The sequence below is a fragment of the Peromyscus eremicus genome, chromosome 2 (genome assembly GCF_949786415.1).
Source record: "Peromyscus eremicus chromosome 2, PerEre_H2_v1, whole genome shotgun sequence".
Taxonomy (NCBI): Eukaryota; Metazoa; Chordata; class Mammalia; order Rodentia; family Cricetidae; genus Peromyscus; species Peromyscus eremicus.
In genome coordinates, this window is record NC_081417.1 from 122,945,148 (window position 1) to 122,971,764 (window position 26,617).

At 36.7% G+C, this 26,617-nt stretch overlaps 1 protein-coding gene across 9 annotated transcripts in view; it reads left to right on the forward strand.

The window, feature by feature from the left end:
• The window catches only part of Tut4 (terminal uridylyl transferase 4), a 140,801-nt gene that overhangs the window by 38,150 nt on the left and 76,034 nt on the right, over positions 1-26,617 (forward strand). For all 9 annotated transcript variants that reach the window (XR_009377620.1, XR_009377619.1, XM_059254668.1 and 6 more), the window contains exons 4-13: positions 2,229-2,345; positions 4,646-4,823; positions 6,853-6,941; positions 8,935-8,986; positions 12,256-12,325; positions 15,100-15,226; positions 20,256-20,375; positions 20,572-20,784; positions 24,538-24,712; positions 25,362-26,059. Coding sequence is in view for 7 of the 9 variants with exons in the window: in XM_059254668.1 (XP_059110651.1) it covers positions 2,229-2,345; positions 4,646-4,823; positions 6,853-6,941; positions 8,935-8,986; positions 12,256-12,325; positions 15,100-15,226; positions 20,256-20,375; positions 20,572-20,784; positions 24,538-24,712; positions 25,362-26,059 (1,839 nt within the window). In the remaining 2 variants the exon portion in view is untranslated. The remainder of the gene's footprint in view (positions 1-2,228; positions 2,346-4,645; positions 4,824-6,852; positions 6,942-8,934; positions 8,987-12,255; positions 12,326-15,099; positions 15,227-20,255; positions 20,376-20,571; positions 20,785-24,537; positions 24,713-25,361; positions 26,060-26,617) is intronic.

Genomic DNA, 26,617 nt, shown 5'->3' on the forward strand with positions numbered 1-26,617 from the left:
ACTTAGAGTGAAAATAGAAATCCTTAGGACTTTGTGATCTGGCCCAGTTACTAGTCATACTAGTGTTTTTATAATGTATTAATCAAAAAATTTGTTCTTGTGACAGTACCCAAGAAAAAGGGGAAAAACATATATTTTAGCTTAAAATTTCAGAGATTACAGTTCTTTATCACAGATGTGGTGAAGGAGAGCAACTCACATTGTGGAAGCCCAAATGGAAGGAGGTGGGGAAAGAGGCCCCCACTCCTCAACCCATTCAACATTTGCTTATCTTTTGGGTGCTTCCCAAATAAGTCAAGTTGACAACATTAACAGTCACAATTTTACTCCTTATGACTTGACATTGAAATATGTCTTGAACTGTACTATGTAGTTTCATAAATATTTTAGTTATATTTTTGGCTCAGGACCTTAGTTTCTTTCTTTGCATGAAGTCTAGTACATGGCTCAGATATCTTAGAACAGCAAATCCTATACTGCCTTTAAGTCGCTGTATAAAAAGGACTTTAAGTAGTGGCCATGTTTTAAAAATAACTCCTCTCTCATCTATATTCCTATTTATTTATATCTTACCTTTATTATTAATCTTCATGTACTAGAATGTAAATTCTTATTGACAGGAATTTGTCTTGTTCACTGTTCAACTCCATGAAAAATGTTTCACATACAAGAATTTAAAAAATGTTCAGTAAATGAATAGTTATAGTTGGAAATGTTAGAAAAATTTTTAATGGCTTAACTGATCTCAAAGAATTTTCACATGATCGAAATTAGAATAACTAGATTGTGTGTCATGTATATGCTGTTGCTTCTAGGAAATTATTTAATACTTGAGATTTAAGTCCTTTATCAGTAAAATAGAGAACCCTGACAGTTAAAAGTTAGTAAATAGTACTTTGTAAATGTTGAGTTTGTTTTTTGTAATCTGTGGTAGGACTGTTGTTAAATTTGATGCAAGTTTCTTATTTAAAGAACATCATTTGTTGAGTTTGGAGAGATGGCTCAGTGTTTAAGAACACTTGCTATCCTTATAAAGGACCTGAATTTGGTTCCTAGCACCTACACTGTGGCTCACAACTTCCTATAACTCTAGTTCTAGAGGATCTTGACCCCCTTTTCTGGGGCCACTGCACACATGAGGCACACTTAAATACTTATAAGCAAAATGCTCACACACATAAAATACAAATAAATAAAATCTTTTAAGAAAGAATGTATATTCCCAGGTAAGAGAACCCTTTTGTCAGGAGTTGCACTGAACATTGAAAATTAATCTGAAACAAAACACTAAGTATTACTGAAGTTTTAATGTAAGGCAATAGAGACAGTGCTTTAAAACTAGCATCTGTTGATTCTATTGATTGTTTTTATTAATTTTTTATTGTAAAAGGTTGTTAGCTTTGGATTCAGATATGCATGAACTGAAATTCATTATCTCCTGCTCAGTATTATTGAAGCCCTCTGAAGTCCCAAATACAGGTTTTCAAATCTATGAAATGAAAATATTATTAATCTTCCTGGATTATTAAGAATTAAAATGACAATTTATATATGAAGCATCTAGCATAGTGTCTGGTACCTAGCAAGCGCTTAGTAATTATTGTTTTATTATTTTGAAAAAACACATATGTAGCTGAAGTTTTCCTGGTCCTGCCTGGCCCATGGCCAGGACCAATCTCTTACCTGCCAGTCCCTCAGCCAAGTAAACACACAGAGATTTATATTACTTATAAACTGTATAGCCATGGCAGACTTCTTGTTATCTAGTTCTTCTATCTTAAATTAACCCATTTCTATTAATCTATACCTTGTTTAGGAACTGGTTACTTACTAAGCACATGAACAAGTCAGCTATCTCAAAAGTCAGCTATCTCTTGAGTTTCAGGTACTGGTTACTTACTAAACACGTGAAAAATTCAGCTATCTCCTGAGTGTTTAGGTACTGGTTACTTACTAAACACATGAAAAAGTCAGCTGTTTCTTGAGTTTTAGGTACTGGTCACTTACTAAAACACATATTCTTCAGTGCTTGTTTGTTTCCTTTCTTGTGGTGTTGGGGTGTCTGACCTGGGTCCTAGCACATGGTAGGCATATGTTCTACCACTCAGCTATGTCAGCAGCTCCTCAGGACCTATTTTGGCCTGTTACAGTTAGTCAGATTATTCACTTATATAGTCTGTCATTTATTTGTTTACTGAGAAAGTGTATTTTTAAATTTATTTCTTCAGCGATCACCAGAATATACCAATTGCCGTTATCTATGCAAACTTTGCTTAATTCACATTGAAAACATCCAAGGAGCACATAAACATATAAAAGAAAAACGACATAAGAAAAATATTTTGGTAAGTTATCTCTTTTAAAAATCTTGACTCTTTGAATTGTAAAGGTGTATTAGATAATTTTTAAACTTATAAATCTAATAATGAGGCATGAAGTAACTGAAATGATAGCCTTGAAAAGATGTGATTAACTTCCTTATCTCCAGTGGTTAGAAGGAACCTTCTAGGAACCAGTTTGATGATGCTAAGGAAAATTGATTCATAAAATAAAAACTGTCAGGTACAGTTTGTCCATCTTGCAGCAGCAGCAGCAGCAGCAGCAGCAGAGAGCAGGCCCCGCTCCATACTGCCACCTACAGTAGCCTGAGTAGTCCCCTTAATGTTTTAAGGGACATCTGCTCAGGTGAAACTGGATCCTTGGCTTCAACTCAGAAAGGAATTCCAGGACAATCAGTGTAAAGTAGAGTTGTGATTTATTAAAAGATACTCTGTGCGCGAGCGTCTGTGTGTGTAGGGAGGTGAACGTGCTTGCACTTGTACTGAGGCCTTGGGAAGACTGGGTGTCATGCTTTATCAGTCTCTACCTTATTCCTTTGAGATAAGGTCTCTCACTGAAACTGGAGTTATTCCTGCAAGCCAAGAAATCTTAATGTTCTTCCTGTCTCCATTGGTGTGCTTAACTATGCTTAGCTTTTTACATCAGTGTTGGGAGCTGAACTTAGAGGTCTTCATGCTTACCAAATTTTCTTACCCACTAAGCTATCTTTCTAGCCCCCAAAGACATTTTTATTTTGAGAGTTCTTTCACGTCTACTATCATTTGTTTTGTGTAAGTGGGCACACATGCCACAGTACACATGTGTACTTGTTATTTTAACATAAAATAGCTATATATGAGAGGAATATTATCTCTGCAGTCTTCACAGCAAACATTTAATGTGCTGGAATTTTGACTTCTCACTAAGACGCTTCAACTGGACTCTGAGATGAGGTACTTTTTCCACCTCCCATGTCCCCATAATTTTCCCTGTCTTTCTACCTTAACTCACATACAGGGTATTTATTGTCTGATTGCTAGATGTAGGTAGTGGTGAATAAGATAATCATAGTTCCTTTTCTTATAGTTCCTAATAATTGATGAATAGGGGTTTAAGTACAATAAGTCTTATTAGAGGGAGAAATGTGCTAAGGAAATATACAAGGATGTTTTACTTGGTCTAGAACAGGGAAGTTTCTCTGGAAAGTGACCTTTGAGCTGAACTTTGAAATAGTAGTTTAAAAAGCTAAAAGTGAATGTGGTACATTAAAACGTCATAAAGAAAAGTCTCTAGAGAAGAGTGGACATGGTGTGTGAGGACGTGAGTGAATCCAGTAAGAGGGAAGGAAAGAACCAGAAAGAAAATGGCATGACATGAAGCTGGAGAGTACAGAACACAGAATTTCTAAGTATATTGATATAGTAACTAATTTTTTCTCAAAAATTGTAATACTACTAATATATAGTCTTAAGTCTTGGCTCAGATAACGTCTCTGAGAAGAATCCTCTCACCTGATCTTCCATAGTCCTCCGGGTTGTAGTCCTTCTCTGTTCCCATAGAGGTTTTGCATGGTTTGATTGTTTTAAAAAAAAGTATATAAATATTCTATATACTTTGTGTATGTGTTAGGGAGTATTCTTATGACCATTTGACTTGATGCTGCCTGTGTTGATTAGATATGACTGATGGCTTTTCTGGTTTACAAGATAGCTGTCTTTGCTGCTACAGAATTGTGAGCCAACTGTTGAACCTCTGTGTTAGCTTAGATGTAGATTTTCACAATTTATACCAATAGTACAGTAGAACAATTTTTAAAATGTTATGTTCTTCTTTTAAAATGGTTATTTATTTAATTATAAGTGAGTAAGTGTATAATGGGTCCCTGTGGGAGCTAGCAGAGACCAGGAGAGGGCTTCAGGTCCCCTGGAGCTTGAGTTATGTAGGTAGTTGTGAGCCACTGGATGTGGGTGCTGGGAACTGAAATGGGATCCTTCACAAAAGCAGTCCACACTCTTAACCTCTGAGCTCTCTCTGCCGGTTCCAGTAGAGCAGATTTTAAAAAATTAATCAAATGATTTAACTGTAATTTCAGAAAATTCCTTTTTATTGTTAAAAAAAAAAAACCTTACTAGTAAACTCCCTTGCTGTACCTTTTATTCCTTGAATCCTGTGTCCTAAAAGCAGAAGTATTTCTTTGCTTCACTTATTACATGTTTTATTTCTCATGTTTAGAAGGTGAATATTTGTTACTTCTATTCTTCTTTCTTAAATATTAAGTACATTAAAATTGAAACTTTGTTATAGTTGTGAAACATTCTATTAACAGGAAAAACAGGAAGAAAGTGAACTGCGATCTCTTCCATCTCCTTCCCCTGCTCACCTGGCTGCTTTAAGCATTGCAGTTGTTGAATTAGCAAAAGAACAAGGAATAACAGATGATGACCTCAGAGTCCGCCAGGACATTGTGGAGGAAATGTCAAAGGTTGTAATGACATATTTACCAGGTACAGAACCATTTTACATATTTAAGTATTAGAATCACAAAGTTTTCCCTTACTTTCTCTTGAACTAGGGTAAATTTCTTAATGTATATCTTTTTGTTTGGTTGTTTGGTTGTTTGGTTTCTCTCTGTAATAGCCCTGGCTGTCCTGGAACTTACGTTATAGACCAGGCTGGCCTCCAGCTCAGAGATATACCTGCTTCTGCCTCCCGAGAGCTGGGATTAAAGGCATGCGCCACCACTGCTCAGCTTTTTTTGCTTCTTAAACGTAGACAAATTTGAGTGTCTTAGGAATGACCTGGGTTTTTTTTTGTACATTAATTTTTTGTTTGTGTGTGTTTGTGAATGTGTATGCCCTGGCATGTAAGTGCGGAATCAGAGGACAACAACTTCCACCATGTGTGGTTTGGGATCCCCCTTAGTTCCTCAGGCAGCAAGCACCTTTAACATCTCACTCTCTAGCAACTGCTTTTATTAAAGTATCCCCTTTTAAGAAAAAAAGAAAATTGTATAATTTTGTGGTATGAGAACAAGATTTTTAAAATGCCAAACATAGGTAATTTTTTATTGGTCAGGTATATTTTATATTGGTTTATGAGTATCATTTTTGTTTTGTTTTGTTTTTAGAGATTGAGTTTTATTATAAAAATATTTATATGTGTATGTATACCACACATATGCCAGGTGCCTGCAGAGGCCAGAAGAAGGTGTTAAGAGCTGGAGTTACAGGTGGTTGTGAGTCTCCTGATGGGGTTGCTGGGAAACTGAAGTTGGATCCACTGTAAGAGCAGCAAATAGTATTAACTGCTGAGCCATCTCTTTAGCCCCTGAGTATCACTGATAAAATTAGTTTATGTAAAGACTTTAGAGAAAATTTATTTTTGGGTTCAAGGTACTATGAATTCAGGTTTATTGTATACATTTACACACGTATAGGTTGCTGTCCATCTTTTCTTTTTTTTTTTTAATGTTTAGGTAAATGTATTTTAAATAAGACTTAACTTTTTTACCATCCAAAGAGATGTTGGAAATTTGAAGTGGAAAAATAGAATTTCATTTCCTATTATTTCTCTCATGTTTTTTTACCTAAGTTGAATACTGATTAGAATGGTTGAAAAGTAATTCAGTATTATTGTAGAAACAGGACTTATATTTTTATGATTTTAATGATACAGATAATGTTTAGATATTTTTAAGTTTGAAAAGTATACAACTGAAGCTGAATGTTAATTTGTTAAGAACTGACCTTGCTTGGTCAGTACCAGCTTCACATGTTACTTCTTGCTCTTTGGTGTGGTCTTTTGGAAGTACACCTTGTTTTTGAAATACCGCATAGTCTGAGAAAGATCAGAACAAAGTTTTTCTGTGTGTTAAGTTTGCATTATCAGTTAACTTGGAGTCACTTTGTATTTTGAAAAAGCATATGGAAAAAAAAGAAAAAGCATATATATGTACTGAATGTCTGATCCTTTTCTTAAAAGTTGATTCTTACATAAGCTTCTAAAATAATAAATTCTGTGTGACAATAGCATTGCTAGTTGAGTACATTTGCTAAATATTCTTAGATTGGTTTCTAAATGAGCTATTTGAATTTGAACACTGAACTTTTCTAGTGGTTTTTTTTTTCTTTCTTATTCTTTGTTCTTGTACCCATAATTCTTGTACCCATAATACCCATTCAGTTAGAAAGGATGTCAATTTTGTGAAAATCATTATGCTAGAATTATGTAATTGAAGTAATGTATAGTTTTCCTGAATTTTTTTATTTATTTGTTTTGATGTATGTGTGTGGGGGCAGCGTGAGTTTATGTGTAGTATGTATATGTGAATGCCTGATAGGTTGGAAGAGGCTACTGGATACCCCAGAACTGGAGTTACAGATGGTTATGAGCTGCCATTTAGGTACTGGAAACTGGTATTCTGCAAGAACAGCAAGTGCTCTTAATTACTGAGTCATCTTTCTGGTTTCCCAATTAAAACAAAAAATACTCATATTTGCAGTTTCATGCTTTTGTGATTTTCCTTTATTCCAGAATGTTCACTGAGGTTGTATGGTTCATCTCTGACCAAGTTTGCCCTGAAAAGCAGTGATGTTAATATAGATATAAAATTTCCTCCCAAGGTAAGTAATTAAAAAAGAACCTTCTCTCTATGGTACTTAACTAGTACTTGATAATTTTAATGGGTTACCTTTTAGAGACGCGGTAGGAGGAAAGAAACCTTTGGCTTATTGAGTATTACCAAGAGGACTAAACAGTGTTTTAATTTAAAACTTACTCTTACATTTCAAATAGGGAGGGTAAAAATATGCAGGTGGGAGAAAAAAGCCAACAGAGGAAAGTAATAAAAGGGAAAAGTGCTTATATTTGAGCTTATTGACTAGTTACTATTTCTGGTAAGCAGTATTGAAAAGTGGAAATTTTCAGTACCGTTGAATTAAAACTTGACTGGAAGTTTGAACATTGTTTTCCTCAATTTCGAAATGACTAATAAATTTTTTGTTGTTTTTGGTTATTTGAGACAATATTTTTCTGTTTATCTTGGGCTGGAACTCAGTGTATAGTCCAGGCTGTCCTTGAACTTGTGGTAATTCTCATGCTTCTGCCTCTTCAATGCTGCAGTTACAGACATGCACCACCACACTGGGCCATAATATGATGTTTCTAAGAGCCTGGGCCACATGCTACTAGAGTATTTCATCTCTAGCTTCCAGATGAGGGATAATGTTTGTTTTTGAGGCAGGGTCTCACTATGTAGCCCAAGTTGGTCCTGGATTCTTTGTGTAGATTAGGCTGGCCATAAACTCAGAGAGATCCTTTGCTTCTGTCTGCCAAGTGCTGGGATTAAAAGTGCTCCATCACACACAGCCTGGTAAAATGGTAAGAACTAGTAGTGAGGTACTGTTATTAGCAACAATGTCAATATTTGGCATTAATATTGCTAATTTTTGTCAAATCAAATATTTAAAACTGTCAGTCAAGATCTGGAAAGATGTCTCAGTGGGTAAAAAGCACATACCAAGGAAGCCTGATGATCCGAGTTCAAGCCTTGGAACCCACATCAAATTGAAAAGAGAACTGATTCTACCTATTTTCTTCCGGCCTCACATGTGGGCTGTGGCATGTACTCCACCCTGTCACAGACAGTAATACAATATTTTAAAAGTTACCAGTCAAAATTTCCTGCTTGTCTTAGTTAGGGTTTCTGTTGCTGTGATAAAACACCATGACCAAAAGCAACTTGGGGAGGAAATGGTTTATTTCATTTTAACAGCTTGTAGTCCATCATCAAGGGAAATCAGGGCAGGAACTCAAGGCAGGCAGGAACTGAAGCAAAGGCCATGAAGGGAGTGCTGTTTAATGGCTTACACCTTGTGGCTTGCTCTGCCTACTTTCTTATAGTACATATCCAGGACCACCAGCCCAGGGGTGCCACCATATCAATCAAGTTGGGGGCGGGGGAAGCCCCACAGGCTTGCCTACAGGCCAGTCTAGTGATAATATTTTCTTTCTTTCTTTCTTTTCTTTTTTTTTTTTTTTTTTTTTGTTTTTGTTTTTTGAGACAAGGTTTCTCTGTGTAGTCTTGACTGTCCTGGAACTCTGTAGACCAGGCTGGCCTTGAACTCAACTGAGATTCCTCTGCTTCTGCCTCTGCCTCTGCCTCTTGAGTGCTGTGGGATTAAAAGTTTGCGCCACCACCGCCCAGCTGATAATATTTCTAAGGTTCCCTCTTCCCAAATTATGAGCTTATGTCAAGTTGGCATAAAACTAGCCAGGACAATGTTTAAAGTTTTTTTTTCTTTTAAATACTTTTCTTCTTTTGTTTTTGTTTTTACTCAAAGATATTTGATTTGAATGAAAGTTTGTCATTTAAATTTCTAGTCTATTTAATAGTCATTTGGTAAACTTGTTTCTATTTTTCTCTAATAGTAAATAGTTCTGCATTTGTTGTATTCTACTTCTCTGAACAAGATTTGTTGACAAAGTAAAAAATACTACTATGATTGTATTATTTTAAAATACAGAGCATGATTTTTGTTTAAATATTACTATTTAATCAATTGAGTTCTCACCAATGTCCTGCTAATTGTTCTTTGTTTCAATGAAACTTTTTAGATGAATCATCCAGATCTTCTGATACAAGTGCTTGGAATTTTGAAAAAAAGTCGTAAGTTCCTTGCTTTTCTTCTTTTATAAAAAGTTTTCTAAAAGTATTTGCACTGTGTTGCTTCCATATGGCTAACCAAGTTATAATTGCTACAGTATATGAGTGTATGTATATATACATATCCATGTGTGTTCATTTAGTAGATGTACCTGGAAATGTAACCTGTTGATTAAGTCAGATACACTGTATTAAAGTTGATAATTAAAAAGTGTTATAGTATTTGGATAATTGAAAAATAGTTTTCAATACAATACTCTCTCCTTATCTGCAGGATTTACTTTTTTATATGTTTATTTCTGTGGTGGGGGGATGGAACCCAGGGCTTTGCACTAGACTTGTGTCTGTCAGTGAGATACAGTCCAGTCACTATCCTAGTTTTGCTTTCTGTGGTTTCAGTTAACCTGCGTTCAACTACAATCTGAAAATCAGGTCGAACCTTCTAAAAACAAGGACTTCCTCAGTAAAAAAAAAAAATTTTACTTATTTTATGTGTGTGGTGTTTTACCTGCATGTATACGTGTACACCATGTGTGTGCCTTGTGCCTGCAGAGGTCAGAAGAGGGTGTCTGATCCCCTGGAACTAGAGTTAAGGATGGATGTGAGCCAGTATGTGGATGTTGTGAACTGAACCCAGGTCCTTGTTAAGAACAAGTGCTCTTAACCAGCTATCTCTCTAGCCCTTCCTTACTCCATTCTCAGTGGCTCCATCAATTTATCTTTTAGTAGCTGTCTAGTTAACAAGTTATTACATTTCCTGCAGTATCATGTACAGAAGAAGGTCCACATTCATATAACTGATTACGTTGTAATTTTTCTGTTCTATTTAGTATTCCTGCTAATCTTTTACAATGCCTAATTTATTTATTAAACTTTTTCAAATGCATGTATGATTAAGAAAAAATGCGTATTTACAGTGTTTGATGGGTTGCAGATATTTACTGGTGTTTTAGAAAGTATTTCTTTTAGGTAAAAGGGAACAACTATGTTATGAGCATTTCATGTGTAAATGAAGACAAATAGTCTTCATCTTATTGAAAAGTCACTCGTGAAGGAAGAGATTAGGGAGAGATGCAGAATAAAGATTTGTCAATGCATTGTGTATACACACTCTGTTTCCACTTGATTTGTTTGTTCTTTTTGTTTGTTTGTGTTGTTCTTGTTGTTGTTGTTGGTTTTTCAAGAAAGGCTTTCTCTTTGTAGCCCTAGCTATCCTGGAACTTGCTTTGTAGACCAGACTGGCCTCGAACTCACAGAAATACACCTGCCACTGTCCCCTGCATGCTGGGATTAAAGACATGTGCCACCAATCCTGGCTACGTTCTTTCCATTTGAAACAATAGTCCACCTGAAATAGTGATAGTAGCCTAATGTAATCATTTATGTTACATCAGCTGAGTCATACCAAGTAGCTTTTCCATGTTACTTGTCTGGAATGCTTTTGTAAGAAAGGATATTTACATAGATAAAAATAAAAAGTATGGTGTTTCAAATCAAGCCCCAGTACATGTATTTAAAGACTGGTAAACTAGCTGGCTCATCCTTCTCCGCTTGCCTTTTTTTGTTATAATTATTTAGGGGTATGTATGTGCGTGGTATTTGTGACATTTTTGGTGTACATGATAGTTGTTCTTTCCTTACCATGTAGGTTTCTGGAATTGAACTCAGGTTGTCAGGCTTGGAAGCACAGGCCTTTGTTAGCTGAGTTATCTTAGTTCATTATTTATGAACTTCTTGTTGACCATTATACTGGGAAATTAGTTTATAAGGAATGATGTAGGGATGTTTTAGTAGAGTTGCTTTTGTTAATAAAATACCTGTTTCTAATTACACAAAAACATAAAAACATTATTGGTAAACATACGAGGTAGACCTCTTAAGAGTTATTGAGAAGTGTCAGCCCATTATAAATATATATCTTTTTTCACATAAGAGATCATCTTAAGTCATAAAATGTAGGTTTAAAAATTTTTTTTTTCCTGAGACAGGGTTTCTCTGTGTAGCTTTGGAGCCTGTCCTGGAACTCACTTTGTAGACCAGGCTGGCCTTGAACTCATAGAGATCCACCTGGCTCTGCCTCCTGAGAGCTGGGATTAAAGGCATGCGCCACCACTGCTGTTAAAATTAAATTTTACTTAATGTCCTCATCTTATCCTCTAGAAATCTGTCATCTACAAGATTTGTTTTCATATTTGTATTCCAAACCCCTCATTGAGCTTTTTTTGTCTTAAGTTACTGCCATATTCACTGTGTGTAATGGTATTTCTGACATAATGGGTTTCCAGTACATAATTCTAAATTATTAATCATCCCATCAAATACTACTAGAGATTTTCATTGAAGTTTTTATCCCCCCAGATGAAAGGTCAATCCATTTATCTTTACTTAAAGTATTTTATTTGTTTGTTTACTTTTTGGTTTTTCAAGACAGGGTTTCTCTGTGTAGTTTTGGTACCTGTCCTGGATCTGCCTTGCTCTGCCTCCCAAGTGCTGGGATTAAGGGTGTGCACCACCACTGCCCGGCCTATTTTTAATTTTTAAGTTAAATTTGTATTATATACCTGTGAATGTTTGCGGGTGGGTAGGTGCTTGCATGCATTTGGAAGTCAGAGGACAACTTGTAGGAATTGGTTCTCTTCTTCTATCACAGGGGTGCTGGGGATTGAACTTTTCCTGTGGGGCCATCTCCCCAGACCCTGAAGTGATATTTATGACTTGAGATCTACTTTGGTGATAGACTATGTCCCGTCTCACCTTCCCCCCCCCCCCACCTTAATTCTTCCTAAGAAGCTTTCATTAGGTAAATTTTGAAAAAATTAATTGGGTGAGGCCAAGAGTTGTACTTGAATGGCAAAGCATAAGTTCTCCTATGGCTATAGCCCTCAGAAGTAAGTGATGTCCCCTCTTTGCTGTGTATCTGTAAAGTTTGTCTACTTACTTGGAAATATTCAAACTTTTAGGGATGTTAAAAGCCCTTGGTTCTTAAGGTGCTTCTAATTTCCAAACAGTAGTTAAGACTATACTCATGGTTTGTAGTATACAACAGATGATTCCGGGAAAGGTAAGAGATTCTTTTGATTCTTAATATTTTCATAATAAGAAGAGTGGGTTATCCCACAGAAATAGTGAGAATGATTTTTAGAATGAAATTGTTACTGAGTTATCCTACAGAGGTAGTGAGAGTTATTTTTAGAATGGAACTGTTATTTACTGTTTACTAATTAATACTTAGAGATGTTGACATTAACTTACTTCCCCCTCCCTCTTATTAGCATTATATGTAGATGTGGAATCTGATTTTCATGCTAAAGTTCCTGTTGTGGTGTGCAAAGATCGGAAAAGGTTGGTAATGAAGAAAATAAGGTATTTATGAAAACAAACCTTGGGCAGAGAAGCTGGCTCAGTGGGTAAAGTGTTTGCTGCACAGTGTGAGGCATGAGGACTTGAGTTTGGGTCCCTAGTGATGAGATAACCAGCTGGGCAAACCTACTTCTGGAAAAGACAGGGAGCCCCTAGGGGCTTGCTGGGCAGCCAGCCTATCCAAAATGTCGGACTTCAGGTTCAGTGAGGGACCTGTTTTAAACAAGAAGGGAAGCAATAGTCAAAGATACTCAATGTGAACCTCTGGCCACCACACACATGTGTGAATGCACCCATGCATGTTTGTGTACACACACACACACACACACTGGCATGCACACACGCACGCCAGCAAGATGGCTCATTTACCACATAAAACTGACAAACTGAGTTCCATTCCTTGTATCCCATGTAAGCCATTGTTCATACACTCACACCCACCATTAAAACAATGAAAAAACTACAGAGAACCAAATTTGTGGCATACGTTTCCAAGAGAAGAAATTGTGTGTCTTAGATTTCTCATTAGGTTAATATGACCATACTAGTAGTTATTTATTAAAGCATACCAAATGCATGTGAACAAGAAATTGAGCTAGCAGAGTTAAAACACTCTAGGACAATCTTTTCCTTTGTTTCCTTTCCTTTTCTCCTTCTCTCCTTCCCTTTCCTCCCCTCCCCCCTTCCCTCCCCTCCCCTTCCCTTCCTTTCTGCCTAAATTCACTTACTCACCATCAATACCAACAGCATTTACTTTTGTGTAAGTACTGTATTGCTCTGGAGATACAAAAAATGAAGAAATAGCCACTCTTGATAAGGTTTTACTGCCTGTTATAATCTAGGGGCTGGCAAGATGCTTATTAGGTAAGAGAACTTGCTGCCAAGCCTGAAGAACTGAGCTTACCTTGAGACGTATGTGGTAAAAAGGGACAACTGACTCCTGAAAGTTATCTCCTGCCCTCCTTTAAGTATGTGCGTGCATGTGTACACACACATACACAAGATAAATAATGTAAGAAATACTTTATTTACAGTCTAGTTTTCATTTAATTAGAATGACTCATTGCCCTTCTAGTCAGTTGTCTGTAGGACTGAGAGGGTAAAAGTACCTTTGAAAATGGAAAACTAACTGGGTGTAGTGGTGCACTTGTGAGGCAGAGGCAGGGGATCTCTGATTTTGAGGCCAGCCTTGTGTACAAAGCAAGTCACAGACCGGCCAAGGCTACATAGTGAGTCCTTGTCTCAAAAAAATGAAAAAAAAAAAGAAAGGAAGGAAGAAAAGAAACTAAGTACTACTTGAGATCAACTGGGCAAAAATTACAAGGTCAAACATTCTTCTGTTGATTATTAAGTTGTTTTTCTTATAGTCTAAGATTTTGTGTTTTATTTAAATTCAGAAGTTTTTGTGGAGATCTAGTTCAAATTCCTTATTTTGGATTTTAAAATATTTTATTATTGTATGTGTTTGTTTGCATCCCATGAGTGTGAAGGTCAGAAGACAACTTTATAGTGTTGCTTTTGTCCTTCAAAGCATTGCATGGGTTCTGGGATTGGTTCTAAAGGAGTGAACTGAGGTCTTCAGGCTTACTTGGGTACTTAAGCCATCTTGCCAGCCCAACTTCCTTATTTTCCAAATAAGAAAATTGAGACTGGGAGAGGGTAAGCATTTGTCCAAATTTATATCATTTAAGACAAAAATCAATAATGGAATGTAGGCATTTGACTTCTAATAGGTCAAAACAAAACAGGAAACAGTATTTTTCATATTGTGTCAAATTGCCTGTATGTTGACAGAGAGCTTCAGATTAATTGTTCTTTTTGCTACTCCACCTCCCTTCCCCTGGATATTCTCTACTGTATTCTTCTCATTCCTGTTTTCACTATACAAAAGCATGAGTCATGGATTAGTAGGTAAATTCACTTGAAAGTAACAACAAAATTATGAAAGCTTGATTAAGAAATTAGAGTTGAGGCCGGGCGGTGGTGGCACACGCCTTTAATCCCAGCACTCGGGAGGTAGAGCCAGACGGATCTCTGAGTTTGAGGCCAGCCTGGGCTACCAAGTGAGTCCCAGGAAAGGCGCAAAGCTACACAGAGAAACCCTGTCTCGAAAAACCAAAAAAGAAAAAAAAAAAGAAATTAGAGTTGAGAATTATAGCTAGTAAATTAATTTTTAAATTTTATCATGTACAAAGCCATAAAGAATGAACTGGAAGAGAAGTATGCTATCTTAATTGATATTGAAGATGTTAGTGTCGTTGGTAGCTCAAGCTTGTAATCTTAGCTTGGGCTTTATAGCAAGAGTCTGTCCTTACATCTTCCAAAAATGTGGGCTGATAAGATGGCTCCGTGTGTAAAATTACTTGTCTCAAAACCTGCCCATCTGAGCTTGTTCTGTGAGACCCATATGAAAGAAGCAGAGAACCAACTTCCACAAATTTTCCTTTGACTTCCATGTGCATGTCATGGCAACATATGTTCATATACAATAAGTAAAGGAGTAGAAGAAATGTTTTACTATGACTTAAAACAATTATTATATGTGTATCTTTGTGGATACTAGGAACAGATCTGAAGTCTTCTGCAAGAACAGTACAGTCTCTTAACTGCTGAACCATTTCTCCAGTCTCAATAATAACTTTTCTGGTTATTAAAGTATGGTGACTGAAAAGGATAGCCTCTGGGTTTTTGAAGGTATTAAAGGTATTAATTAAAGCAAAGGTATTAATACAAGCAAATTTGTTTCTCATTCACAGTGGTTTACTATGTAGAGTGAGTGCAGGAAATGATATGGCATGTCTCACTACTGACTTACTTGCTGCTCTTGGCAAAGTGGAACCTGTCTTCACTCCCTTAGTGTTAGCCTTTCGCTATTGGGCTAAGGTAAGTGGAACAGAAGAAAATAAGTCAAGCTTTTTCTTGTTCTGACATATAAATTATAACATGGAGGAGGAAATAGTTGTCTGTTGCATACAGAAAACCATGTGTCTAGTTCCATCATGGACATCAAAATAAGGTTTCCTAGGCATGTAGGTTCCTTTATCCAGCCCTCAGTGGATGCTTGAAACTGTAGATGATAATGAGCCATTATACATATTATTTTTTCCTTTATTCATATCTGTGGTAAGATAAGATAATAAAATAGGGCATTTATGACAGTGCAATGCATTAAGTTATTTGAAACTTGTAAGTTATTTGCTTTGGAGTTTTCCATTTAATTTATATACATTTTTTCCCCAAACTTATTTACTTTATGTGTACAAGTGTTTTGCTCCCATATATGTCTTGAGTGCCTGGAATCTGGGGAGGTCAGAAGATGATGTTGAAATCCCTGGTACTGGAGTTATAGAAAATTGTGAGCTGCCATGTGGGTGCTGGGAATTAAACCCAGGTCCTCTACAAGAACAGCAAGTGTTCTTAACTATCCAAATCATCTCTAGCCATTATTTTTTAAAACACTTTATTTTTTACTTATGTCAGTCTGAAGAATGAATCCTCATTCATCCTAGGCAAGGGCTCTGCCACCGATCTACAGTCTGAACCCTCTCTTCAGTGTTTTTGAATCACAGTTGACTAAGGGGAACTGCAAGTTTAGAAAGTAGAGCTATGAATAATGGCCACTGTGATACAGAATTACTGTGTTGCATTGGGATTTTTAATTGTCATGCCTTTTTATACTATAGAAACGTGCTCTTGCGTGGTGGTGGTATACACCTTTAATTCCAACACTTGGGAGGCAGAGGCAGGTGGATCTCTGTGAACCCGAGGCCAGCCCAGTGTAAAGAGTGAGTTCCAGGACAGCCAGGACTACACAGAGAAACCCTGTCTTGAAAAACTAAAAAATGAAAGAGATAGAAAAGAAATGTTCTCTTTTTGTCTTTTCTATATATGTGTATTTGTGTGTGTCTGATACAATTGTTTGTGATTATGGGTACACAGATGACATGGCATGTGTATAGAAGTTACTAGTCAACTTTCCCCTCCTCCACTGTGGGTTCCAAGCTTTGAACTTGGGTCATCAGGTTGTGGCAAGTGCTTTTATCTGCTGAGCCATTTCTCCTTTATTTTATTTATTTATTTATTTATTTGCTTATTTATTTATTTATTTATTTATTTATTTATTTATTTTTGTTTTTTGAGACAGGGTTTCTCTGTGTAGCTTTGCGCCTTTCCTGGAACTCATTTGGTAGCCCAGGCCAGCCTCAAACTCACAGAGATCCGCCTGGCTCTGCCTCCGAGTGCTGGGATTAAAGGCGTGCGCCACCACCGCCCGGCCATTTCTCCTTTATTTTTAATGCAGATTGAGAGGTTTATTTTATTTATTTTTTTAAATTTATTGGAAATAATAAACTATGGCCTAGGGTTTTTTTGTTTTGTTTTGTTTTGTTTTTTTGAGTCAGGGTTACTCTGTAGCTTTGGAGCCTGTCCTGGACTAGCTCTGTAGACCAGGCTGGCCTCGAACTCACAGAGATCCGCCTGCCTCTGCCTCCCGAGTGCTGGGATTACAGGCGTGAAACACCATCGCCCAACTTGTTTTGTTTTTAATGAGAGCTAAAATAGTAATATTTTTCATACAGAACTTTTCTCTTTTTGGTGTTTTGTTATGTATCCCTGACTGATCTGGAATTTGGACAAGCTTGTCTCAAACTTGGGACAGTCTTCCTGCCTCTGCCTCCTAAGTGGTACGATTACAAACCACCATACCCAATTGCCTTACAGGCATTCTTTTACTCAATAAAACAAGTAAACTGTGTTTAAAAATATATATATATAAATGATACTTTTTTTTCCCATATAGGGCCTAGCTGGTTAGCCAGTGCTAGTCTTAAGCTTGCTATATATCCCATGCTGGCCTTGAGTTTGAAATCCTCCTCACTCAGCTTCCTGAGTGATGGGATTATAGGTGTGTGTCACTACTTCTCATTTCTTAAATAAGGTATTCTGAATTAAAAACAACAAAAAAAGTAATCTTACAAGCTTTGTTTCTAAAGTGGCTTTTAGCATGATTTATTGTCTTGGTACTTGATACATAATTGTGTCTCAACATAGCAGTCATTCTAGGGCCCTGGAACACAGTGAGCTGCAGAATGCTCCATTCCTATTTTGACACAATAATGTTCTTCATTTTGGGCAGTTGTGTTTTCATGTACTTCATTTTTCTAATTTACTATAAGAAACCTAGAAATAATTGCTGGTATATTTCTTACAAGTTTCTTTTAATTTAAGGTTTTGGAACATTTTTGTTTCTCTTGAAACTTTATAGTCACATTATTTTGCTTATTGAAAAACAGATTATGATTTGGGGTTTAGAAAAAAATTAGCATATAAATTTTTCTCATATCACTGATAAGAAATGATAGTTGATTGTTTCCTTACTTATTAATTACTATTTTATATATGTTACTGAATATTATACTGTAATTCTAGTATCTTTATTTTATTTATTTTTTTCATTTTCAAGACAGAGTTTCTCTGTGTAACTGCCCTGGTTGTTCTGGAACTCAGTCTGTAGACCAGGCTGGCCTCAACAGAGATCTGTCTGTCTCTGCCTCCCAAGTGCTGGTATTAAAGGCATGTGCCACCATGCCCAGCTTATAAATATCATGTCTAATTCCAGAGGAGAAAATTAGTAGGGAAGCAGATGGCTCAATACATGCAAATATTATAAAATGTTACTATAATAAATAAAATTGTCCTAAGTAGATGACTACTAACTAGTTGGGGAGGGATTTGGAAGTGGCTTTGGCTGCTTTCTTGGTGAGGGAAATTTAAGCAGTTTTCTCCATTGGGAGAAACTCCCGTCACCAGATACTGACGGACCCTCACAGTTTAGGAAAAATTGTCTATAGAAACCAGTTCTTTATGGCACATGATATTCCCAGAGGTAAGAGTTGAGCAGGGCCAATACACTACTTAATTCTAGCACTTGGAGATCTATGGCAAGAGAATTGCTAGTTTAGGGCCAGCCTGGGTTATATAGTGAGTGTCTATCTCAAATATAACCTGAGTTGGACAGGGAAGATATTTAGCACCTCCCCCTTACCCCACAAACCCTACAAATATATCATAGGAATCCTAGGAAGCCTTCCATCCGAACACTGAGCTTGTACACTGAGGACCTGCTCCACCCTGGCATCTGGAATAGTTAATGCATTTTGGAATATGGGAGGGAAGGGAACTTGATTTACTTCAGGATCCCCCAGATTCACACAGCACAGATGCCTCCCTTTAACATTTAGCTGATCTGTGTTGGGCAGACATTTGTCACTCAGGTAGAGATGTGACTAAAGATGAGCAGTGGGTTATGTTGGGGTTTGAGGTGGTTAAAACACCCTGACCTCAAAGATAGGGGAATCATAATCTTGCAAGCCCTATGTGTATGCTGTTTCTGCTCCTGTTCCTTCTGCTGTTATATTCATTAGGATTGGGTCTTGTCTTTGACCAGAAGGGCAATAGGCTGAGGTAGGGTCCCTTTGAGTCACAAGGGGTCTAGGGGCAGCAGAGAAGGCAGAGGATGAAAGTAGAAGTTCTCTAAGTGATGGTGTGGAGCAGGAGGGCAAGAAAGAATGTGAGAACAGGGACCTGCAAGGTCTGGTGCTGATGGGTAAGGTTCAGTGGCCTCTTGGCAGGGCAGGAAAGAAAGCTCATGTTTTGATGCAGCACATGGAGGGTGGCTGTAATAGCCAGGTCTTTGTTGGGGTTGTGGATGAAATGGCACCTCAAGCCATAGGCATAGTAGTCCTGGAAAGGAGATCTTGTGGTAGAGTTTCATCCTGTACTTGGGAGTGGCAGTTGGCTGGTGTTGCTCACCTAGACTATGAACCAACTGGCACTCAGGACCATAGTAACAGCATTCACTCTTAGAGATGGTCCATCAGAGCTCAGTCTTGTCGTGAGAGGAGCTAAGTGAGGATACAAAGTGCCTGCTAAGGGATGAGGGTATCTAGCCATAGCTTTGGCTCTCTAATAGGCTGATAGAGTGACTAGTTAGGTAGAAAGTGACCCCAGACAAGATGGAATAAGAAGAATTTGTGCTTCAAAGTACTGAGGCCTTAATTCTTTGGGGTCAGATGGCGGATCAGAATGCAGTAACAGAGACCCTCATAGATAGTGGAGATCCATGGTGGCATCACTTGTCATGTAGTTTAGGTTGAAAGTATGAGCACTAAGGTCAATCTCTGTCCTTTTCTTTTTTGTCCTTTTCTTTTAAGTAGTTAATAATACATTCTTTGAGTTCTGGTGATAGGTAGTGTTATAGGTAAAACCTTTTAAATCAAAACCTTTTAAATCAAGGTAACAAAACTGTTTAGTTTTATCATTAGTCAGTTCTAGTCAAGTTACCTGATTTTGTTAATTTTTTTTATTAAAGAATTATGTTTAAAATTTAAATCTTTAGATTTTTAAGTTTTTTATTTTTAATTTTGACTTCTTTGGGATGCGGTCTCTCTGTTATATATCTCTTGGAACTCACTCATATAGCTGTCTTGGAACTTACTATGTAGACCTTGAGCTAGCAGAGATCTACCTCTGTATACCTCTCAAGTACTGGGATTAAAGGGGTATGCCGCTGTGCCCGGCCTTATTTGTATTTTCTAACCAGTGTTTGACATCTAAAAAGAGGTCATTGGATTTTAAAAGGTTTTTCTTCCCTGATGTGATAGTATACACTGGTAATTGCATTATTTGGTGGGGGGTGTGGCAAGATGCTTGGAATTTCAAAGATAGACTACACAGTGAAACCCTGTATCAAATAAAGTGGGGTGTATGTGCAGTGAACTAGTAACATGAGGTAATATATTCTGGATGGTGAGATTTCAGATTATTTCTTAAGTTTCATTGTTTGGACAAGCTACTTGTACTATGAACATTGAAGAAAGCTAAATGCTAGGACTTTTTCCTTTTGATTCTGCAGTTGTGCTATATTGACTCCCAAACTGATGGTGGAATCCCTTCTTACTGCTTTGCTTTAATGGTGATGTTTTTTCTTCAACAAAGAAAACCCCCTCTTCTTCCTTGCTTACTTGGAAGTTGGGTAAGCATGAATTTGTGGTGTATATGTGCATGTATATATTTCTATATATGTATGTATATATAGTTCTTGCTGAGTGTTGTGCTCAAACATTTTAAGGTGGAATTCTGGTTTCTCTATCTTTTTCTTTCCTCTTTCTCTCTTTTTTTTTTTTTTTAATAATTTTTCTACTACCAATTTGGAATGCCTTTTCATATAGATTGAAGGCTTTGACCCAAAAAGAATGGATGACTTTCAGCTGAAGGGCATAGTAGAAGAGAAGTTTGTGAAGTGGGAATATAATTCAAGTAGTGCAACTGAGAAAAACTTAATTGCTGATGAAAACAAAGCTAAGGCAGACCAACCAAAAGATGATACCAAGAAGACAGAAACAGACAACCAAAGTAATGCCATGAAGGAAAAACATGGCAAAGTAAGCTTTTTGTTTTTTATTTTTGACTTTTCTATCTGTAGAATTTATGATACCTTCAAGTGAAACTATTTGACTTGTAGGAGATTGACCTCTTGGCCTCATTTTCCTCATCTGTAAAGTGAGGGGTTGATCTGGTTTAGTTTTTGGTACTGAGATTTGTTGAATCTTATGAATTGTTTGAATTGTATCAAGGTAATTCTGTTTCCTTTTTCATTTAAACCAGCAAAATTCCTTTTATGAGTTAGGTTTTCATTAAAATTTAAGGATAGTGTGAATTATGTGGCCAGATTGGATAGAGAAATAAGTTGTTTGCTCTATGAGGAGATGGCTTTCTTAATTCAGCATGCATTTATTAAAGACCTCCTGTGTTTCAGGCATTTTCCTGAGTGCTAGACAACCATAGGCAAGTAGACATGGATTGTGTCCTTCAGACGCTTATAGTAGTCCAAGAATATAGATGCACTGTTGTTTGAAATGGTTGCTCTACTTAACACTGAATGGTTGTAGTTCCCTGGATTCACTTCATTATTTTAGAGAGGTATCTTTCTCTTTCTTCAACGACCTTCTACTCTTTTCTCAAAGCATCAATACTCCCAGTTAGTGATCTTGCTTTTTAGTTTACTGAGAACACTGAAACAATAAAAAGAGGACTACACACTCACCATCATCTGTCATTTATATTCATATTCTGCCTTGCTACCTCTTTTCCTAAAGGAACTTCCCATGTCATAGTCTAAATGCATCTTTTCATTGCCTTCTGAATGATTTCAGAATATATTTCTTTAGCAGTTTTCTTTCTTTCTTTCCTAAATTGTCAGTTTTTATTCTTTCATCAAGCATTCTTCTGTTTCTCCCATTTTACAGAAAAATGTTAAGTGCCTTCCCTCCCAGCTCTTGCTTGGTTTCCCTTTGTAGTAAAACTAGAATTGTTTATATTCCCTGTTTCCCATTTTTCGGTGTCTCCTTAACTCACATTGTTACTCTGCCCAAACTTAAATCATTAGCTTCTATTTTGTTAAATTTCATTGTTACTGAAAATTATCTCTTTGACATGGCAACATTTTCCAGTTGATTATTTCCTTGGAATAATTTCAGTATACCACACCTGTAGTTGCTTAGTCCTCGTCAGTTTCCTTTGCTAATTACTCAGTTAACATTGAAGTGCTATGAACTTGGTTTATGAGCTCTCTTTTTCTTTTTTTAAAGATTTTTTATGAATATGTTTTATATGTATTGGTATTTCACCTGTATGTATATCTGTGTGAGGAAGCCAATCTGCTGGCTCTGGAGTTACAGACAGTTGTGAGCTGCCATGTGGGTGCTGGGAATTGAACCTGGGTCCTCTGGAAAGAGCAGCCAGTGCTTTTTACTGCTGAGCCATCTCTCCAGCCCAATCTCTTTTTCTGGTTTATCTACTTTCTTGCGGTAGGTGATCCTGTCCAGTCCTTTTGATTTTAAGTGCCATCTGTTGGATGACAAAGTCTTCTTTCTTGAACTATGTAATTATATCTAGCTGCCTATTTAGTGTCATCTTAAGTATCTTGTTATGTCTAAACTGAGCTTTGGGTGTTACTCTCAGACTTGAAATTTTTCATGTTTCATTAGTTGATGGTACTCTGTCTTTTCAAGTATTTTGTTTAAAACTTCAGAGACATCCTTTATTCCTTTCTTTCATGAAAACCCTATATCAAGTATGTCACACAATCTTGAATCCTGTTATTTTTACTTCAAAATATATCCAGAATTCCTCAGCTTTAACTGCATACTGTTACCATCCTGGTCCTAGCCACTATTATCCTGGCCTGGATTTTTGCCACTGTCTTCTAACATAATTCCTATATGTCCTGTCACCCTTTATCTGTACTCAACAACGTAATAATCTGAGTGGTTGTTAAAAAGTTAAGTCAGGGCCGGGTGGTGGTGGCGCACGCCTTTAATCCCAGCACTCGGGAGGCAGAGCCAGGTGGATCTCTGTGAGTTCGAGGCCAGCCTGGGCTACCAAGTGAGTTCCAGGAAAAGGCGCAAAGCTACACAGAGAAACCCTGTCTCGAAAAACAAAAAAAACCAAAAAGAACAAAAAAAACAAAACAAAACAACAAAAAAAAAAGTTAAGTCAGACTGGGCAGTGGTGCCGTACACCCTTTAATCCCATCACTTGGGGGAGGCAGTGTCTGGTGGATCTCTGAGTTCCAGGCCAGCCTGGTCTACAAAGTGAGTTCCAGGACAGCCAGGACTAAACAGAGAAACCTTGTTTTGAAAAACATAAAAGAAGTTTTCAGATATTGCACTTGTCTGTCCTTACACAAAAATGTTTCAGTTGTTTCTCATTTCATTTAGATGGAAAAAAGCAAATTAGACATTGGATTCTTCCTTGCTTCTTCTTCTACTACACTAGCTTTCAGTGTTTTCCTCCTTCCTCCTCCTCCACTTTCTTTCCTTCCTGTGATGCTGAAAATCACATGGTTTTCTTTTTAAAGCTGGTCACCCTTTTGTGTTATATATGTTTATCTGTTCCCTATTCTTACAACACGTTTCTCTTTTCATCAGGTCAGGATTTCTTGACAAAACTGATCTGACACTCAGTTTAACACTGTTAATTTTCCTGTTCGTGTATTCCCACCCCTTTTGTTATGTTCAACTTTTTTCTCCCATGGTACTTAGCTGCTTCTAACTTAATTATTTAGTCTGCCTATCAAGTATCTTTGTTTTCTTTTATTGGTCCATGAAGGCAAGGACCTTGGCTTCTTTCCAAAGATCATCCCAAATCCCACCTTAGCATTTAATTTTTAATACAGTTGTCAAAATTATCTCTCTGTCCTAACAGTTTGTATAGTTGGACCTCTCCTTCTTTGGGTGGCAGTATCGTGTAGGGTTTCAAAACACAGACACAGTAGCCAGGATGTCTTCAGTCAGATCCTTGCTCTGTAGTGTATGCTTCATAGAATTGTTAATGTAGGTTTAGGTTTTAGAAGTGTGAATAAGGATGGTAGGCATTCTGTGAAATCACTTGTTGTAAATGTGAGTTTTCTTTATTATGATATCCCTAGCACAAATCCAGGAACATAGTAGGTTCTAAAGAAATGTTTGCTGAATGACAGATTTTTTTTTTTTAATTTTGAAAGTAAATTTTGCAACATGAATTGTAATAGCTATCCAGTAGTTTACAACCTTGACTGTGCATGAGGTTCACTGCAAAGAGCTTTAAAAAATTGTAAAGGATAGGTGACTCAGGAGGTGGTATCTTGAGCTAGAATCTAGCATGCATTACAGGATGAAACCCTGTCTCAAGCTCATATACCTACTTTAAAAAATAAATAAATAAAAAATAAAAATTAAAAAAAAACCCTACAAGGACTGGAGATGCTACTCAGTGGCACAGCATTTGCTTAACATTGTGCAAGCCCCTAGGTTTCATCTGCAGTGTTCTCACCCGACACACTTACACATACAGAAACCCTAATCATCAGTCCAGATATGGCAGATCAGTTAAATTAGATTCTTAGGAGTGGTATGGAATTTCATGCTCACCTGGTGATTGTTATGTGCAGTCAAACTTGATAGTCACTGGCTTAATGAAAAAACACAGAATTCCTTGAATTTCTGTAATTCAAACTGACTTTTTTTTGCTTTTGCTTTTGGAAATGCTTTCTTTATGCCTGTTTTTGAAAACATACACTTAAATTTTTTTCTAATTAACAACTTACTGATTTTATAACTTTGAGAAACTTTAATGAAAAGTATTTTCTCTTCCAGTCTCCTTTAACATTGGAATCACCAAATCAGGTACCCTTGGGACAGTTGTGGTTGGAGTTGCTAAAATTTTACACACTGGATTTTGCTTTGGAGGAATATGTCATATGTGTACGGATACAAGATATCCTAACAAGGGAGAACAAGAACTGGCCTAAAAGACGAATAGCCATTGAAGGTGAGATGATATATGCTGTACATGTGTGAGCTATTTTGTGTGTGTGTGCTCCTCACCATCTGACACTGTATTCTAAGCTTTATTCCTTGGATATGCTGAAGAAAATGACAATTGATATTGCCTGGGTTCCACATCAAATTCCAAGCACATAATTATGCTATGACAGAAAGCCAGATGTAGTTGTTCATGCCTGCAATCACAGCACTTGGGAGGCTTAGGCGAGTGAAATGCCATATTGAGTTTCAGTTCAGCTTGGGCTACAAGAGTAAGATTATGGTTTTAAAAGATACTGTGACAAGAAATGAAGTTGTTACTATGGGCACTGGAATTTGAAATGTTTCATTCAGTGGCAGTGTATAGGAAAGCAGACTGGCACAGCTTCTAGTAATATCATGATTGAAACTGTAATTACTGAATGGACTATAGTTATTCTCTTATAAATTAATTTTTCCCTTTTAGCTTTTAATTTTATGGAAGAAACAAAAGATACCACATTTGTCTTTCTTCTGCTCTGTTTTCTAGAACTCATTAGGATCCTTGGGGGAAATGCACTCTGTTTATATTCTAGCTGTTAAGACCTGTTTGTGTAAGCGTGGAAATGTAATTTGCTAGTAGAAACTTAGCCATTGATCATTTTCTTTTTCACTAGATCCGTTTTCAGTCAAGAGGAATGTTGCACGGAGTTTAAACAGCCAGCTTGTTTACGAATATGTTGTGGAGAGATTCAGGGCAGCTTATCGGTATTTTGCCTGTCCTCAAAGGAAGGGCGGAAATAAATCTACAGTGGATTTCAAGAAAAAAGAGAAGGGGAAAATAAGCAGTAAGAAACCAGTGAAATCTGATTGTATGGCGACCAACTGTTGCATTCATCTTGGAGAAAGTGCAGAAAAAGTAAATGCAGAAAGAGGTCAACCTGTTAAATATGATGAAATGGAGTTTACATCACAGAGATGTATTGTTGACAAAGACAATTTGTTGGTAAATGAACTAGGTTTGGCTGACCATGGACAAGATTCTTCATCTCTTTCTACTGCCAGTGAAGGTAGTGAATTAGAGCAAAAATCAGTTGAGAAACAAGGTGATTTAACACCTTCAGAAACTTCTTTAAAGAAGGAACTCATCCAGTGTAATTGCATTGGGTCCCCTGATGGAGCTGAATCTGCTGGAACAAACTGCAGATCAAATTTAGAAATGGAAAGTTCACATCAGATTGTGTGCAACAACGTATCTGCTACCTCTTGCAACTGCCAAGCTACAGAAGTTGCTTCTGACTTTATTGATGATGATAACCTCCCTTCCCAGGAATTGTATTATGTGTTTGATAAGTTTATTTTAACCTCTGGCAAGGTAGGATACAGTAAACAATTGGTAAAATTTGTGGTTACTGTGTGACTATTGATAGTTTTTAGATTTATTAATAGTAACATAAAATAGCTTCTATGGTAGTGACTTGTTTTGGAATGATACTTTGATGTGTATCTTTATATTTCTCCTGTAGTTTCAGTTAAATAGAGCATATAAAGTATAAGAATGCATCAATAATCTACTAGTATTTGATTGTCTTCTCTTTTTTTAATATGTGAAATGATTTATCTGATATTATGAAAATCAGATTAGCAAAGCAGTATATATTTTAAAGTTCTGCTCATATATATATATAAAAATTATTTTTTCCTTTAAAAAGAAAGCAAAGTTTTAAATTTCAATAATTTTTCCTTTTTATTTTTGGTGGGAATATATAACTATACTGTTAAGTTGTAGTTAAAACTAAGAACAAGAGTCAAAAAAAATAGCGAATCTAGATTCTATTCTGACATTGAACGTTTCTGGCCTTTTTAATATCCTTTGTGAATTACAGGAGTTCTGTCCTTCTAAGTGAAAGAATCTGAACTTAAACTCTTGAGA